At 40.7% G+C, this 18780-nt stretch overlaps 2 protein-coding genes across 2 annotated transcripts in view; one reads left to right on the plus strand and one right to left on the minus strand.

Moving 5' to 3' along the window:
• Window positions 1-2603: 2603 nt before the first annotated feature.
• Window positions 2604-4433, minus strand: esm1 (endothelial cell-specific molecule 1). Its single transcript, XM_023408682.2, has 3 exons — window positions 3972-4433; window positions 3379-3522; window positions 2604-3195 (listed from the first exon to the last, which is right to left on the minus strand). The coding sequence occupies exons 1-3, from the start codon at window positions 4276-4278 to the stop codon at window positions 3101-3103; spliced, it is 546 nt and encodes a 181-aa protein (XP_023264450.1). The 5' UTR covers window positions 4279-4433; the 3' UTR covers window positions 2604-3100.
• Window positions 4434-5929: 1496 nt separating this feature from the next.
• LOC111656800 (putative E3 ubiquitin-protein ligase HERC1) overlaps window positions 5930-18780 on the plus strand; it is a 32709-nt gene continuing 19858 nt past the window's right edge. Inside the window, exons 1-19 of the mRNA XM_023408661.2 lie at window positions 5930-6029; window positions 9088-10090; window positions 11111-11206; window positions 11313-11495; window positions 13013-13225; window positions 13488-13586; window positions 13724-13820; window positions 13928-14071; window positions 14285-14412; window positions 14778-14922; window positions 15080-15251; window positions 15360-15494; window positions 15681-15846; window positions 16090-16215; window positions 16638-16862; window positions 17073-17225; window positions 17474-17606; window positions 18117-18320; window positions 18520-18741. Coding sequence (XP_023264429.1) covers window positions 9119-10090; window positions 11111-11206; window positions 11313-11495; window positions 13013-13225; window positions 13488-13586; window positions 13724-13820; window positions 13928-14071; window positions 14285-14412; window positions 14778-14922; window positions 15080-15251; window positions 15360-15494; window positions 15681-15846; window positions 16090-16215; window positions 16638-16862; window positions 17073-17225; window positions 17474-17606; window positions 18117-18320; window positions 18520-18741 — 3613 coding nt within the window. The 5' untranslated portion in view covers window positions 5930-6029; window positions 9088-9118. The remainder of the gene's footprint in view (window positions 6030-9087; window positions 10091-11110; window positions 11207-11312; window positions 11496-13012; window positions 13226-13487; window positions 13587-13723; window positions 13821-13927; window positions 14072-14284; window positions 14413-14777; window positions 14923-15079; window positions 15252-15359; window positions 15495-15680; window positions 15847-16089; window positions 16216-16637; window positions 16863-17072; window positions 17226-17473; window positions 17607-18116; window positions 18321-18519; window positions 18742-18780) is intronic.

Raw genomic sequence — 18780 nt, forward strand, 5'->3', positions numbered from 1 at the left:
CTTCAATTCCCACTGTTTTTTACTGAAAACATAACTTCAAACTAAAATGTGGATCGTAGTTATAGAATAGCTCATATAAATCTAATTCACAACTACATGAAAGCTTTACCCTATTTCAAAATGTGTCTCAGGGACAGTGTGCTTGTTGACGAGTGTTTAGGTGTTGAGCTTTCTTTGAAATAATAATTAAATAAATCAGATAGGAAGTGTCCTCTTCTGACTCCCGACAAGAGGATAAGGCCTTTGCTATGTTGTGTGACATTTATAAATTCCCAGCTTTTGGAGTGTCACTTGAAAAACTTGCTTTTAAATTCCTCCCCTGGACAGACACAACAACAACAGGAAGAAGGGCCATTTTCACAGGTGTCAGGAAGCACAGGAAATAAACAAGCTGAATACTGGAAAACATTTTTGTAACAGCAAGAGTCAGAGGTGAGGCTAATAAGAGATATTTTTAACTGGGACAGGATTATTTTGGACATTTTGTCCAAAATGTTTGATATAATTTTCATCTCCATTAGATGTTTTGTACTTTAACTCTGTGCCTGCTGATGTGTTATAGAGGAATGAAGAGAAAAGGCATCCTCCTCTAATCAAGGGTGACTTATCATGTTTGATCATAAATGATTTCAGGTTTCATTCTGGCCTTTAAATTCAGAATCACAAAGACAATGAATATTTTAGCTGATTATTGTGGTTAGCTTTACCATAGACCACTATGTATGTGAGTACATTTAATTTTTTAATTCAATTTGTCAAATTTTTTTCCTTTTTTTTTTTATGGCTAAATGCATGGCTAATTAATATATTTAGTTTGATACAATATGATTAGTTAATACATTTACACACATTCGAATGAAAGCTACTTGTTCTGGATTCAAAGATAAAGAATTTCAGGACTTAAAAACTTTATAAAAATGTAATTCTTATGCAAAGTGCTTCTGAATATTAAGATGCCGCTCACTTACAAAATGATGATATCTTGTCTGCTCTCTCAGGAAAATGATTCAGTTCAGTTCTGGTGTATGAGCTGAAATTGTCAGGATTGTGAAAAGAGCTGAAAGAGTCTCATGAATGATTTCCTCCAGGGAGGAAGAAAATACCTTGAGCATTGTCTCAAAATTTAAATCATTGTGATTTTTTGTCCCATGTTGACTCATGAGTCTGTATTCTTGGCTCATCCTGAGATCTTCATCTATTCCAATACAGTGTTATAGTCACAGTAAAGTTTTCAGTAAAGAAAATTCTTCAAATAGCAAAGTCAGAGGAGCTTTTCCGAATTCTCTCCCACCAGTGATAACGTCTTTTGAGAAGCCTGCAACTTCGTCTTTGCTCTTAAGTTCTTATTCTATTAGTGGTGAAAGTATTTTCTCAGTATGTCTGAGATGTTTTCTGCATGGGAACAAAGAATATTTTGCCATTTGTGGAAGCGGAGAAAAGCACTGCGTTCCTCAACTTAAAAGTCAAGGATGCCTGAATATTTCTCAGCATTAATAATAACCATTTCTGCTCTAGTGTTTGGATATACTCCTCCATGTCAACATGGAAACAAGAATTCCTTTTGGTCAAAAGACATACTTCTCTCCGGACTTCTTAACATTTTTTTCCACCTCCCATAAATGAATGTCATCCTGAGAATATAAATGTCTCCCCTTCTTTTTTTAGAATTCAGTCTACCATAGTCTCTTGGTCCTCCCAGTTTGTAAAGTAACCAGGTGTTTCTGCAACATGTTGAGGTGTCAAATTCCTCTAGAAACACTGCATAAAGTGCTCACACAAGTTCTAAACTTGCATTGTCTTGCATGTCAGCCACCGTTTTATTTGACTTTAATTATGAACCGACTAAACACACCAATCCCAAAGATGTTTCAGTGAGAACTTTTATTCCAGCATGGTCCAAAGCTGCCCAAACCTCCACTCTCTACTTTCACTCACTTGGTATGATTTAGTTTTATAGATTATTTTAATCTCTGTGCCATTGTGGCAGAGATTTGTAGTTTTTCTGCAAAGAGAAAAAGTAACTGATAGACAGAGAAGTCTTTGCAGCATTCATACAGATACTGTTGGCCTTCAGAGTAAAAGAGCCTGGAGCAAAGACACACGTATGAAAGCACTGAAGTTATTCTGAGCATAGGGGAAAAAAAGATTAGAATAAAACAACAAAAAATGACGTGTATGGCTTGACTCTGCGCCTGTAGATAATACAGTCATTGAGTGTTGAGAGATGAGTGGAGCCGCTCGTGCGTTTGTCATCCCATCCTTTTATTTTACACTTTGTATTTATTTGTACTTTTATGTACAAGCAAATGTACTTTTACTATGGTCATCTTCATTTGTCCTTCCCATTCGGTAATTGTGTGTTATGTATCCTTTATTTTGCAGCACTTCAATTTGTTTGACTACGAAGACATGTTTAAATCATAGTGTAGTTATATTGAACTGCTTTCATGGATAAGGTTTATATTTCACTGTTGAGCACTGTATCAGAAAACCGCTGAGCCTGTTTTTGTCATTGTTTCTAGATTATGAAGTTTCTCTTTGAAATGATGCACATCTAATAAAGTTAACAGATAAACTAGGCAATGAAAATGAAATGACAGCAGTCAGTGATAACTTTGGTTTAATTGTAAGAGCATTCTTTACATTGGCTGGTGTCATATACATGATATTTCCCATGTTTTCATATATACAGTACAAATAAAATATCATAATGGAGAACTTATTGCTGTATCCAGTTTGAAAATAAACACACGGCCCTTTCTTGTGACATTAACTCTCATTACTTCAACAATAATGTTTGAAGGCACACGAACCGAGAGACTCAGGTCGATACTGGAGCTAATGGGGAACTGGATCATTCTAGTTCATTTACTCTACAAACAGATATAAAGCAATAAAAGAGAGATAGAGAGAGATAATAACATAGTCTGCATATTTCATTAGAAAAGATGTCAGACAAGGGCCAAAAAAAACAAAAATAAAACTTCCAAATGCTGTAAAAAAGTCTGTTTATCATTTAACATAATAAAATATATCTTTCAGATCATTTATAAGTTAATGCTACATTTACACTGAAAAGATTCAGTCTTGTCAGCACTTGTCAGCGAGGGTTGAGCCGCTTCGGAGCAGTGGATCTGTCTGTGTGCTGATCTGTGTTCTGGGCAGTGCTGACCTCTCCTGAGCCGCCATCTCCCCCTGAAAATACAAGGATTCATTCATCTCTCACTTCATGCAAACATGCAAAACTTAACTTAGTCCTTTTGGTGTGACATTTGTCTGCTACAAGCACACTGAGAATTTACTGGTGATAAGAACGTTTAAAAAACAAAAAAAGCAGTAGGAGCAATCTTTATTTTAAGAAGCCTCAATCATTTTTACCTGCTTGGGGCTCAGTCTTGAGTTTGCTGGCGATTTTGGCAAAGAATTTGAGGGTGAGACAAGTTCCTGTCTCCCTGTCACAAATGCCTTCTTTGCAGTTGCATGTGTTGCGGCACTCAACCCCATAGGTTCCATACAGACAGTCTGGAAAGGAAAAAAAGAACATTAGGCTACTTAAACATTATGAACAAAGAATAAGCAGAGAAAAAGATTAGTGGACCTCATGTGGGCTCCACTTTTTAGTTAGTGTTACAGACTCAAATTCACAATCATTAACTGATCTGGGATCAGCAGCAGCAATGATGTTTCAGTACCTTAACTAAAGCCTCAGATGATAGAAAGATTAGGTGCAAATGATCAAGTTAAATAACCAATTCATATTTTAGGCAAGGGTGCACAGGTCTGCACATGAGCCTCTCTGGTCATATGGCAGTGGTGCTGTTTATTGTGATAATTAAGAAAATAGAGCCTAAAAGACAGTGAAAACATAATGGGACATTGGGATTTGGTGCAGCAGAGCATCACTCTGTTCAAAACGCAGCATGCAGAAACAGCAGCAAGATTTTAAAATAGCCCATTTAATGCAAATTTACCTTTGCAAATCCCATATTCGTCTCCGTAATCGTCCTCATCTTTGTAGAACTCGCAGAATAATCCCGGTCCGCACTTCACCCCGTGCATCCCCGACACTGTGCGGTAACAGTGCTCCCCTCTGCCGGCTGCGCAGACCTGGCAACAGCCGCAATCATCCAGGACCGTCCGTGTGCACCGCTGCGTCCCGCCACACCGCTCCGCGTTGCATCTGTCGGGGCAGTTCACCGCGTACTTGACGTTGGCGCCCCACGCCTCAGCATCTCGCAGCAGAAGTGAGGACAGCACTGTGATGAGGAGAAAAGACATCACTGGATGCAGGGAGAGTCGGTGGAAGGCTGCTGCTGGGCTTTTGGATGAGCGGTTTGTTCGGGAAGACAGAAGAGAAGAGGGTCGCCTCGGGGAGACTTGAGTGGAGTGACCTCTGGTTCATCAGGTTGCATGGTTATCAGCGATGAACAACTTTGTTTTGCACATGGCTTGCCCCTCGTCAATTTCCTCATTCCGGTGTTGTCGTCCCTTTTGCCAGTCAGCCCCCTTTTTAGAAATCCGGTTTGGAAGTGGGATTAACTCTGAACCGCCATCCAGGAATTGAAATCCGTGTGAACTGATGTCATAAGTTATCTTTGGTTTGTTTTTGTGAGTGACTGAGCCCCCAAACTCAGGACTGTCGTGACTGGCTAAGCTTTGAAGAATTCAGTTTTCAGTCACAACATCCTATGATAGGAAAGCTTATTGACAATCGCCTATATACGCAATAGATCAATTTTAGCATAATTAGATTATCTTCGTAAAAATTAATTATATAGCCTACAATTCTTCAAGCAAGACGGTGCAGTTTAAAAGTTTGTATTGTAAGTCTGTATCCAACATAACCAGATTATTATTTTTAAAATAGCGTTTTATGTGTTTATTGATCCCTAAATTAGTCTTTCATCATGTTATTAGTATTGAATTCTGTAACAAAGAAGAAGGAACTGATAAACTGAAATAAAACATGCCATCAAATTTAAGATGCAACAGCAGTTTAAAAGATAGACCTATTTAAATTGAATGTTTTTAAGTTTCTAAGAGCCTGACTTTAATTTTCCTCCTTTTTTTTAATTTTGTAACTTTTAAAACGAGTAAATTAATTGATTGGTACAGGAATTTTATTATGGCATGAAAGACACAAATAAACATATAACACACACAACTGAATTATGTGAAGTAGCCCACTTTAAATGGGGTACCTCAGCTATTTAGTAATGCAGCTCCATAAACTTTCAGGACTCACAAGATTGAGAAAAAAAAATCAAGCTGATCCTTAGTCCCTATTGTGGGCCAAGGTCCAAAAACAATGGATCCTACATTTCCCATGATGCAATATCATCAAGGTTATTTTCCCAGGCATGATCAAGCTCCTTCCCTAGCCACTGAGGACATTATGCATCTGTTTTCACAGGCTGACCTTCATGTGTTAAAGCAGTGGATAGACCCTTAAGTAGCCTGATTTTATCGTATCCTGTTTATTATAGGCTGATGCTGTAATAATAGATAATAATTTACACGCATAAAAAGAAGGTGGGCTGAACAGAGTGTTTGTATGGTTGAATTTTTTTTCTTCAGGCTAATTCTGTAATTAGGTTGATATAGATCTGAGGGTAGATTTTAAAGGTGGTGGTGGTGGTGATGGGGTGGGGTGTTAGGTTTGGGCCCCAGAAATACTTGGTCTAGTCCTGGATTCATGCACATTCGTGCTTCATGAAACCAGGCTTCAAACATGTAACACACACACTGCACTGTGTCAGGCAGGCGTCCAGTCTGAATGGAAAACAGAAGAAAAATAAAAGGTAGACGAATAATAACAAGATGATGATGATGAGGATGATGATGATGCGTCCTCACTCCGTGACACAGGGTGGCGGTAATGTAGTCATCCAACGGAGTGGTTAATATTCAAGCATACGAAGAAGAAGAGGAAAGAGGAGAAGGTTGATATGATATTTGCGTCCAAGGGAGACCTCACTGGGACGGGACAGGTAACGCAAACCGTTTATCGGCGGAGGCTTACTGTCAAGGTAACTTACATGTCCGTTGTCTATTTTAATAGTACAACACCCAGGTTAACATATTAGCGCGACGTTAACTAGCCACGGGAGCGTTTTACCGAGAGCTGTCAGCGGACAAGCGGAGGGGCTTGGTCGGCTTTTGACAGCCATGGAGCAGACTAGCAACTGCACTGCAGCCAGCGTTAGCTCAGCTGTCACCGCAGATGCAGAATAATGTTACCGGTGTTTGTGAACAACACGACGGAGACCGCGTTTCAAATTCACATATTTCGTTGTTTGTGTCGCTGTGGCAAATATAGCTTCACTGCAACAATGAGCTAACTGTCGCCAGAAATGAAAAGCGATAAACGTTAACGATGCAAAATGTTGACAGACGCTTCAAAGTAAGGAGCCAGACAGCAAGGATGGAAAATGTTGTTAATTTTAAATTAATTAAATTATCTTGTCGGCTAACATCAGTAGCATGAGTGCCCAACTCAATGCCTAACTTGTGTCAACATGACAGTGTACCTTTTATGGAATATAACGGTATGTCTTTTCCCTCCTGCAGCTGAAGATAATTAAGTTGCTGTCAGACATTAATTCCCCACAGTATGTGTCTTCTGATATCACCTATCCTCTGCTTACATTAGCAAGGGTTATGATTATCAGTCATCCATACATCCTTTGTCTAAATGCGTATTGTTGGGGTTGTCCTGGCAACAGCAGCCCAAACGACCCTCGGCCCAGCAGCTTCCTCCCGCTGAGTCTAGGTGACTTTCAAGTCCTATTATGTGGTCAGAGGAGAAATGTAAAACTGTTTACTCCTGTTCTGGGTCTTCCAAGGTTGTGTTTGCCCACACAGGCCCAGAAAGTCACCAAAATGGAGGGCCATGCAGGTGCCAGAACCATCTTGACTGGCTTCTCTCAATGTAAAGGAGGATGGATTTGATACAGAGCTCATTCCCTTGTGGTTTGAGGCCTGCAGAAAATCCTGCAGAAAAATGCAATTAATGCCAAACATATCTACACACTGTCATTAGTTCATCCTGACCCTAGGTCTTGTTATATATCATTGAAAGTGAAAATTGAATATCTTTGGGGTTTGAATGGTTAGTTGGACAAAATAAGCAATTTTTAAATGTCACCTTGGATGCTGGGAAATTGTGATGGGCACTTTTCATCTCTCCCTCTCTCTCAGCATCATGGTCCAATAGAAGCATTGTATTACTACATCTGATTCCACTAAGAAAAGAACACATGTTATAGCTTTGTATGAGATGTGACCCAGTTTCACAGTCAATCCCCCTAATATCACAGACTTTTACTTTTCCACTGATCTTACACCACGCTACCAGTCATTGATGTTGTTTTTTGATGTATTAAGGCTATTGTTTTCATCTAGGCCTGCACGAGCCCACCTGTGAGCCTTTATGTTTTTATTTTATTTTTTATATCTTATTGTAAAGTTGTTGGGATATTTGGCTCAATTTAGAGTGAGTAATGATAAAAAGTAATATAAGATGTTAGTGGTTTGTGCATGTTTTGAATGGATTGATATTTGTGAAATGCATATTGTAGGCTACATAAATTCTGAAGCTAGCTGGGCTGAAAAAAGGGGAGCCAAACTCAAGAGGTGTCCTTAATGTTTGTGTCCGACAACTTGAGATAGTTTGTAATCAGTGATAGTTGCGCCTAATATTGCTAGTGGTTGCATGCTGGTGGTTGTCTGACCGAAGAGCCCATTACTATATCAATGCTTGCTGTTATTTTTGGCCAGAGTGGAAACCATATAGCCCCACAGGCCTCAGGCAAGGCAAGAGAGATGAGGCGCTATGACTGTTGACTACAGTCAAAGTGGCACGCTCACATGCTTAACAGGCTGTAACTAGCATTCTCTCACTCATGCTGGTTCATGTTTTTGTTTAAGTTTTACTAATAGTGTCAGCCATGACTTAACAGTATGGAGTTTTTTATTCTTCACATCAACAGCAGATTTCAGTGCTTAGTTTACCCTCAAGCTTCAGTGTTGTGAATGAAAAGTCATAAGAGAAATGCATTTGTATTGAAGGCACAGATTTCCATCAAGTCTGAAATACATTAGAAATGATTCATTCTTGCACTAGCCTTGCCTTTTTTAATATAGTTCAGAGTTGTTAGGATGAATGTGCTTTATCTCATGTCATGAGAATTTAACACAAGCGATATTCCCATGAAATTACCCACTAAGATATGAATGTTGACCTCCATATAGTGACTGTCATGGGGACTGACACATTTTAACGTGCATTTAATGATTTCGGTCGGTTCAGACCTGATAACAAACCTACATATTATTGATTAAAATGCAAGCTGGGAAAATTAAAATCTGTTTTCTTAGTTCCGGGAGTGCTGTTCCTTTGGAGATCTAGAATTTCCTCTCGACAGCAACAACAGGCTTGCTTTTTATTTGTTTGGAAAGCTGACAAACTATGCAGTCAGGCAGACTGGGGGTTAGGTGGATTCCAAGTCATCCTTCTACAGGATTGTATGTCAGAGCATCAGGTGATCAACGTTGAGAGGATTCTGACTGAGACAGAGAATATGAATGAATTGTCAGGAGGGATCAGGTTATAATAACCCATGTGCTTAATTTCTCAAAGCAGGTTTTGGCTTTGACCGGACATATTATGAAACTAATACTCTTAAATGAAGATGGACAGAAATGTCTTGATATTGTGCAGCATAACGGCTTGTGAGACAAAAGTGCCCTCATTAGTGTGGCTGTGTTAGACGTAATCATAGGGTGAGCTGAACTATTTCAGTGATACCCACTGGGCCTGTGGCAATAGCCTGGATGTGCTGTATGCTGGAATAGGGCCAACACTAAGGAGAAAGCCGATACCTTTACCGTGAATTTACTTGGCAGGAGAACGCATTAGAACATTGGCTTTCAGCAGCAAATGTTGCCTGTAAATTGATGATGAAAATAAAAGTGCCTTTTCATTATATTAATCAAGTGTGAGGGAGTGATAGTTGTGAATTATATTAACTTGCCAATACACAGGCCTCATTAGCTCTTCTGATCATATTTCCCACCTTTTTTCAGGTGTCCATCAGAGTATAGATAATGCTCAGACATGGTGCCTTGTCAGACCCATGTGTTGCTCAAGTGGCAGGAGCACTTCAATAGCTCCTGGGCAGCAGAAGACAGCGTACAGACAGCCAGGAGGCATGGAGCTTCTGCGCTCTACAGTAAGCTTCTTCACAACAAGGAAGTGGTGACTCTGGCCCAGCCTGTTCAAGAACTCGTTGGCCCACGCCTGCCAGACTTCGAGTGTGAGTCGAGTGCCTCAGAGGAGAAGGAAGAGTACCTGTCATCCCTGCTTCACAGCCAGCGATGGCTGGCTCACCGCATGCTGACGCAAACCTCCTACACCTTGGGCCTCCACCAGAGGCTGGTAGTTCTGCAGAGGATTTACTACGCACTTCACAGCAAATACCATGACAAATTCCGCGTGCAGCTGCCCTCCCAGTCCACAGACAGCGGGGCTGAATGTGGGCAACTTGAGCTGGCCTCAGAGCCTTGCCTGCCAGTGGGAGCATCCAAAGTCAAGTCGGGTACAGATGTTCTGATAGAGATGGGTGTGAGGACAGGTTTGAGTCTGCTCTTCTCGTTACTGCAGCAGAACTGGAGATATGCCGCCTCTGTCCATCCTGAGTCGGTGCTTTGCAACGACGTGCTTGCCACGGCATCCTCGGTGCTAGCTTCGCTACCGCCACTCTCTCTGGCCAATGAGAACAAGATCCCGTCGGTGGGGCTGGACTGCCTGGCACAGGTGGCTGAATTCCTTAAGAAGACATCAGTGAGCAGTGGGACCGGTGGGGCAGACCCCACTGGTCGAAGGCTAGCACTGGAGCTACTGCTTGGCCTGGCCATGCAGAGAGGCTCCCTGAAGTTTCTGCTGGAGTGGGTGGAGGTCGCTTTGGCTGCTTCCATGTCCTCCTGCACCTCTACACTGTCTTCCTCCTCCACACTGAGCTCGCAGCAGTCAGCTGGTGTGGGCTTTGAAGTCATCCATCAAACCCTTTTTCAAATGAGGCAATATTCGGTATGTCACATGTTATTCTAGATATGTTATCTTCCTTTTACTATATGTACCATCAACTCTGCTCAGCCATAACCATTATTATGAACAACACCTGGTGTCTATGTCATGGATGGTTGGCAGCATTTATCAAGCTACCTTTAAAAGGACTAATTTTATATCCCTTTGTCTTGACATCAGGATAGAGGAATTTGGATTTATTAGTTTATAGAAGTTTAACATTTCCAGGCCATAACATTGGATCATATGTTGTAATGTATCAATGCATCGGTTAGCAGTGGTTAGTTCATACATTTCTATGTATCTGACTTTGAACATGCCAATAAACGAGTCCCTTTGCCTGTTAAGAAGGAAAATGACTCTTCACTGCCACATCCATCCCTGCTATAGACTGTCCTTTTTATTTGAACAGTCTCATTTAAAGCTCATAGTGATGTATTAGTCTGCAGATAAGGATTAGGATTGAGTCAGTCTTCCTGTCCTCTCGAGATATGCGTATTGAGTCATCCTTAACAGGCTAATCAGCTTTGCAATATTTCTGTGCAAATGACAGCCAGGGCTGGGTACTGCCAACAACCTCATGATACTGTACATGATAACAGATTTTCAGATTATAGATTTAAGAGTTTGCATGTACAGTACATCTCACATATAAGCTACAATAAAGACCTGAGGGATCACAGACCTTTCAGCACAATTTAGTTTCGGTTTCTGGTGAGAGGAAAAAGGGGGTAAGCAGCCTGCTGCTCTCTCTCCAGTAACTTGTGTCTCCGCTGACAGCTGTGTCTTTGCCGCTTTCTCATTCTTGACTTCACCCCCTATCTGATCATGCAGTGACATGTCTCTCTTTTTGGGAAGCGGCCCTTCTTGTTCTGATATAGGGTTTAGAATAATAATGAGCACCTATAGCACCCTAGGAATGTAAGAAAACTGATTTACCATAAATCCAAGCCAACTTAATATATAATATATTGAGTTATATTAAGAATACTATGTTGAAGGTTAAACATGTTTTTTTTCCAGGGTTTCCGTGGAGACTCTGTCAATACTCAGGTGCTGAAGAAGGATGCAGATGGACTTTGTCGGCTCTCACAGGCAGCTCTCTGCCTCTTTGAGGAGGTAACAGTGAATTTAATCACATACTGTAACATGTAGACACTATTAACACCTTTTATCCTTTCCCAGTAACTGATTTAAAGAACCTCACCTTCCTTCCCTTTGGCAGATTTGTAACCTAGCATCCTACTGCCTGTGCTCCTGCAGCACTGATGCAGCTTCTCCTGGTACAGAGAGTGACACAGTCATGGTGTATGTGTGGGGCAGCAACAGCAGCCATCAGCTGGCAGAGGGAACTCTGGAGAAAATCCTGCTGCCAAAACTGACACAGGGCTTCAGTGATGCTCAAATGGTATGACTACACATGAGCACCGGACTAACTCTAACCACATTATTCCCATTTCACGGGTTTACTTATTTTTATGTTTTATTCATTATCATTATTCATATTAAGTCATTACAGTTTAGGATTTTCAATATATTAAAAGAACACTATATACTACTTATATACACTATAAATATAAAACATTTTTTATATTTGGTAGATATTTCTTCTCCTTTTCTCATATCAATTTAAAGAAAATCTCACTCAGTTGAGTAGGTGGTCCCTCTATGTGGCCCACACCACCTCACAATGGGGTCTGAGTGATCGGCTCTCAAATGTGTCCTCAATGTGTCTTGGGTGTGTTTACACCTGCACTTAGAGCAGTAACAGCAGTAGCAGCATGTTAATGCCAGGTCTGAGCAGGGCCAGAGACAGACTATTTAACTTTATCATCATATATATTTTCAACTACTTTTTTTGGTATTTTTTATATCATACAAAGTTGTACACATCCCTTCTCCAGTCCGTTTTGTTCTTTTAGCAAAAACATACAGTATTGTGCAAAAGGTTTAGGCAGGTGTTAAAAAATGCTGTTAACTAGGAATGCTTTCAAAAATATATATATCAATTTACAAAATGCAAAGTGAGCGAACAAAAGAAAAATCTAAATCAAATCAATATTTTGTGTTACTACCCTTTGCCTTCAAACCAGCATCAATTCTTATAGGTACACTTGCACAAAGTCAGGGATTTTGTAGGATTATAGTCAGGTGTATGATCAACCAATTATACCACACAGGTGCTAATGATCACCAATTTCACATGTAGGTTGAAACACAGTCATTAACTGAAACAGAAACAGCTGTGTAGGAGGCTTAAAACTGGGTGAGGAACAGCCAAACCCTGCTACCAAGGTGGAAGACAGGTTCATGTCAAAGGTCATACAGCATGGCAAGACTGAGCACAGCAACAAGACACAAGGTAGTTATACTGCATCAGCAAGGTCTCCCCCAGACAAAGATTTCAAAGCAGACTGGGGTTTCATGATGTGCTGTTCAAGCTCTTTTGAAGAAGCACAAAGAAACAGGCAACGTTGAGGATCGTAGACGCAGTGGTCGGCCAAGGAAACTTAGTGCAGCAGATGAAAAACACAACAAGCTTATTTCCCTTTGAAATCGGAAGATGTCCAGCATTTTGTTAATTGATGAAAATAAACTATTAACACTTCTTAGTTTACAGCATTTTTTCACACCTGCTTAAAACTTTTGCACAGTACTGTACATCATCACACCATTTGTCTGTTTGTTTCCATTCAGCCAGCATCAAATAGCCATAATCATTTTAGGAATTTTGTGCTACTTGTATTATAAATCACATGTGCCACATACACCAAAATCACTGCAGTTTATAGTATAGACTTCTGTGTGCATTTGTGGGTGAGAAAAATTGAAAGTGTGCCAAAAACTTTAAAATAATATTATTCTGCTGCATTGCATCTCATCCTTTTAAGGTTCTCACTTTTATCCACTTGGTTCTTCTTTTAGATTGAGGCGGGTCAGTACTGTACATTCTCAGTATCTGCAGATGGGTCAGTGAAAGCATGTGGAAAAGGCAGCTATGGCCGCCTTGGCCTGGGGGACTCGAACAACCAATCCATGCCCAAAAAACTTGTGCTGGAGCCACATAGGAACATGAAGAAAGTGTCATCCTCCAAGGGCTCTGACGGTCACACTTTGGCCATCACTGTAGAGGGAGAGGTAAGAAGTTAAAATGACTGCTGCAACTGAAATGACCTCTGATTGCTCATACATATTTCAAAGGTTTGTAGACTGTAGTTTCAACAGTGAATTTTCTACTCTGTTACATAATACAAATGAGTAATGTTTTTTTTCTGAATTTATTAAATAAGTAACACATGTGAGTAATAACTACATTTCCACTTCCTCTATACATATTTGTGAGATTTTAACTGATGGTTTTCTGGTAATAATAGTAAGATTTTAAAAATATTTCTTGCAGGTGTTCAGCTGGGGTGACGGAGAGTATGGGAAGCTGGGCCATGGTAACAGTGCTACACAGAAATACCCCAAAATCATACAAGGGCCGCTATTAGGCAAAGTAAGCATACAGGAAACACATCTGTTTACAGGGAGTGGCCTTGTACATTTATTTTGTTTTTCAAAAGGCATGAAGTGATTTCACTTTTCTTTTTTTTCTATTTTTTTTTTTTCTATATGTGACCTTGTCTCTGCCAGGTTGTTGTTTGCGTGTCTGCTGGCTACAGACACAGTGCTGCTGTGACTAATGATGGAGAGCTATATACGTGGGGAGAAGGGGACTTTGGCAGACTGGGTACGCACCTTATTTTCTATAGTTGCTTCTGCTTATTTGGCTCAACTTTTAGTGAAATCAATCCTCTGGTATGTTAGCAACATGCTATGTTTCTTCTTCCTGACCAGGTCACAGTGACAGCCAGAGTCGGAACGTGCCCACACTGGTAAAGGACATAAGTGGTGTGGGTCAGGTGGCCTGTGGCAGCTCCCACACCATTGCTGTGGCACAGGACGGACACACTGTGTGGTCCTTTGGAGGAGGGGACAACGGTATGTTGACAGATGACATGGCAGCTGGAAATCACACACTAAGTGAAAGACTTTCTTTTGTGCAAACATTATAAACATTAGCTTGAGCAGAAAATCAGATGCTTTTTGTGCCTAGACAGAACCATCGCAGTATAATGTGTGGTCTATCATAACAGAAATATCCTGAGCTAGTAGGGTGTGATGCTGGTACTCAGATATGACTCATCCTTGCAGGTAAACTAGGTCATGGAGACACCAATCGTGTGTATCGCCCCAAGGTCATAGAGGCCCTGCATGGATTCATCATCAGGAAAGTGTGTGCTGGCAGCCAATCATCTCTGGCCCTTACCTCTGCCGGACAGGTGAGATGTGGCATTTTGGGTCAGGGATGATTTTTCAAGGTCAGAACTGACCAATGGTTTCAATTTAATAACAAAGTTTGTACCTATAGCTCTTTGACACATTACCTTACACATCACTGATCTTGTGACAGAAAATAATCAAATATAAGACAAATTTGAACAAAGATCAGCTCTCTTTGTTGGCAAGCTTTTATTTTGAAGGAACATTCTAACATCACCGTAGCCACTGTTATCTGTCACTCTCTGTCTTTATCAGCACTTGATATGCTCAGATCAAATAATGTATTTGCATTCGATTACATCCCAAATACAAGGAATAAATGTCAATAATTTTAATTTTTGTTCATGCAATGTTATTTCTTTAGGTGTTTGCATGGGGCTGTGGCTCGTGCTTAGGGTGTGGCTCCTCTGAGACAACCTCACTGAGGCCCAGGTTTGTAGAGGACCTGGGTATCACCAAGATCATTGATATCTCTTGTGGAGACAGCCACTGTCTTGCTCTGTCCCATGGTAAGATACCTTCAGCAGTTCATAGTTACTCAGATGATTAGATAATTATTCAAAAAAACCTTGCTTTTATAATATTTTTTTAAACTCAGGGTAAGAATTATCATTTTTATCTTTGTAAATGGGATGTTAAAATTGTGATCTGCTCTTCTTTCATCAGAAAATGAAGTGTATGCCTGGGGGAACAACACTATGGGCCAGTGTGGGCAAGGCCACACTTCAACACCCATTACCAAACCTAAGAAAGTGCTCGGTTTAGAGGGGGTTTCGATCCAGCAAATCACTGCTGGCACCTCTCACAGCCTGGCTTGGACTGCAGTTCCAACTGACCGGTAAAGCCTCAACTTTATATATTCTATTCTTTTACAATGTAAACATCAAAAAAAAAAATCTCATCTGTGTAGCATCAGTTATTTTTAAGTGACTTGGTCTTTTTCCAGGCAACTGGTAGCATGGCACAGGCCCTTTTGTGTCGACTTGGAGGAGAGTACATTCACCTACCTGCGCAACTTTCTAGAAAGTTACTGTGATGGCATCGGGAATGACACACCCCCTGCTCCTTTCTTAACTAAAAGGTACGAAATCACCTTACAATTACGTTAACGTACTCAGTTACCTCAAAGTTGTATTTTATTATTTGTGTTTGAAAATATTTAGTGTAGAATCCTACAGACAAAAAAAGTTCACCACCAATGAGGAGGACACATTGACTCACTTTCCACTGGACCCACACTCCTAATGTTACACTGTGTTTGCCCCAGGGACCACCATCAGTTTCTTTTGCTGTGCATGAAGCTGCTATCCATCCACTTGTCTTTGGCCCATGCTGGGGGCACTGGTGCCATGGTTTTGGGGGCTCAGAGCAGACCGCTCAGAAATCTGCTCTTCAGGCTCATAGACACCAACATGCCGGACTCCATACAACAGGTAAACTAAAATGCCGTCCGTTTCTTAATAATTTTATGGTCACATATGACAGTGGGATTTGGAAGGATTGGTGCCAGGATAATAACTATATAACTATGTAGTGTCTAAATCAAAGTGTGATCTGGGTTGTTAGTTAGTTATTTGTGCTAATTTAGTTTTATTTATTATTTGTAGTAAATACTTCCTTTCCCTTGATCACCATGTGTATTTTCATATTGTGCTGATATTCCTCTCCATCCTCAGGCAGTTTTGAGCACGCTGTCCATTGGTGCATCTTTGTTGCTGCCTCCACTGAGGGAAAGAACAGAACTACTCCTCTCCCTCCTTCCTCAGGGCCCTCAGAGCTTGAATGTCCTCTCCAAAGGCCAGGTATGGGCAAAGAAAATGGATAATGTGTCATTATTTGCAGTGATGTTTATTATGACCAACTGTGGTTTATATGCATTTTGTCAAGAATCTGGTCTATATAGAAGATGTTTGTGTAAATGCAAGGACACAATTCAAGAACATGTATTCTGCCGTGGCTGCTTGTCTTCCCTCATTTTAACTATGACTCTGATCCAGAGAGTTGGCCAGGAAATGGATGGAGCTAGCAAACAGTGTGTTTGTCAAAGTCACAGCGCCAACTCGGAGCGTTGCTAGGCAATATGTGAAGACTGCTTGAATGTTGTGAAAATGTGTTGATGTCAGAACATTATTTCTTCACTGCAGAAATGTTTTTGGTAACCTCACAGTTACATGATCAAATACTAGACAGTTCTCTCTTCTTCTTTCATCTCCATCTTTCAAAGCGTCTTCAGTTAGACATGGTCCTCAGTAGCCTTCAGGACCAGAGCCATGTAGCTTCTCTACTGGGTTACAGCAATTTTGGGGAGGTGACAGCCCTGGGACCGCCTATGACACCTGCTATGTCAGCCCGGCCGCCCTCTTCATCAAGCTCCGTTGAAGCCTATGACCCACTGCATTTAGCAGAGGTGCTCCTCAGAACCCTGCTCCTCAGCATAGGCTTTTACACGGTATGGGACCGAGGACCTCATTTGTTTGTGTGTAACTTTGTATTTTGGATGTGGGAAAGATTTACAGAATGGTCTTTGGGCATTTGTAGTGCATTGTTTTACTTGTACTGTTTCTTTAACTTCTGGACATTTTGTTGCACATTGTTAGCATTCAATTAGAGCGATGTTCCTGCTCCTCCACCTACATTTTCTTCGTGTGTGTTCATACAGGAGCGAGCATTTGGGGAACTGGAGAAAAACAGTGACAAACAGCTTTCAAGTGATAGCCAGGGACAGACTGATCCTCCCTGTCACTTCCACCAGCTGCTGTCTGGACTTCACAAACACTTGCTCGCCCATTGCTTCATCCATTCCAGCCCTGAGGTACACTAAAGTAACAACTATACAAAATAAAACAATATACAACAACAAATAAAATGTACAGTGCATTATTATTACAGAAATAACTAACAGGAAATGGCCCATCCATTTTTCAGTATAATAGGAATAATAATAATAATGATAATAGTCTTATGCTGACAGGTCTTGTATATTTAAACTGAATATTTTACCCTGAGCCTTGTGGTGTTATAAGCTGCATTTATGTTTATACTGATTCCTCTGTTTTGCAGGATGACAGCAGTGTAACGCTGCTTCGTGAACATCTTTACCTGCTGCTCCCCTGTGCTGCTGAGACACTCAGGAGATCCACCAAGCTGCTGAAGGAGAGTTCCCAGGATAAACAAATCATCAAGAAGCTGAACAGTAAGAATAAATGCTTGAAACAAGTGTGCGTTATTATAGCCTAGATACTCTGCTGTCCCATATATTATTTGTTGTTGTTATGTGAGTTGTTTGCAAAGATCTTAATGGCTCTTTTAATCACACTCACAAAACATCACGGAAATGATTTTATTTTCCTTTTTTATTATTTAATGACCAGTGGAAGGGCAGGTTCAAACATTTATACAGCAGATATCTCAGTATATACTTTAGTGTTGTGTGCCAAAAACAACATCAGGTATAATTATTTTTCTTAACTTATATATATATAATGGCACTGTTAGGTCTACAGATTTTAGAGTGTAGATTTGGATCAGTTAACACTGAGATGTTAAGTTGATCTGATGAGAGGCACATAAACACATTCAATAAATGGATTTTAAAATCTATAATTTAATCCTCTACTTTGCTTCTATATCCGTTTTTCTGGCTGTAGTCCTCAATTTTATCAGCAAGTCTAATCCCCCTCTCTCGTCTCACCCCTTGTCCCAGTGGTGTTGTACAACTCAGTGGCTGGCAGCCTGCTGTGCCAGGTAATGTACTCCTTGCTACTGCTCCCCCTGGGCACAGTTCAACCTCTCCTGAGCCATTTACTGGCCTTGTTGGAGCACCTCAATGATTTCAATAGGCTGCTGCCAGAGACAGGCCTCCTGGAAGAACAAGAACTGGGGATAGAGGCTCAAAAAACCTGTTCAGGTTAGTACATTTTGACCTACATGCTTGACCCACAGATTTATCTTTAATGAGTATTATTATTATTATTATTGGTCACAGCTTTGACATGGATATAGTTTGTTTTTTTTGTTTTTTTAAAGGATGGCACATTTTTATACTTTAGATTCTTCTTGGAAAAAATATAGAGTAGTTTCACAATGACAAGGGGTCTTCTCTACAGATAAGAGTGAAGGAAACACATGCCTTGGACAGCAGCCACAGGAGGAGGAGTGCAAGTGGGTTTGGGTGTTGGACCTGGAACGGTCCGTAGCGTTGGCAGTCGGCCGCTGCCTTGGTGGTATGCTGCAAGGTCCACCGCCCTCACTCCAGGAGAAAACAGCAGAGTTCTGGCTATCAAATGTCCTCCTCAGGAACGGCCTTGAGATGGACTTTGAGGAGCTGGGTAAGAAAACAAACTGCTTGCTCTTCATGCATTCACGTG

Source organism: Seriola lalandi, unplaced genomic scaffold (assembly GCF_002814215.2).
Source record: "Seriola lalandi dorsalis isolate HSWRI2012SDOR001 ecotype SW California unplaced genomic scaffold, Sedor1 jcf7180002054370, whole genome shotgun sequence".
In the NCBI taxonomy this organism is placed as follows: domain Eukaryota; kingdom Metazoa; phylum Chordata; class Actinopteri; order Carangiformes; family Carangidae; genus Seriola; species Seriola lalandi.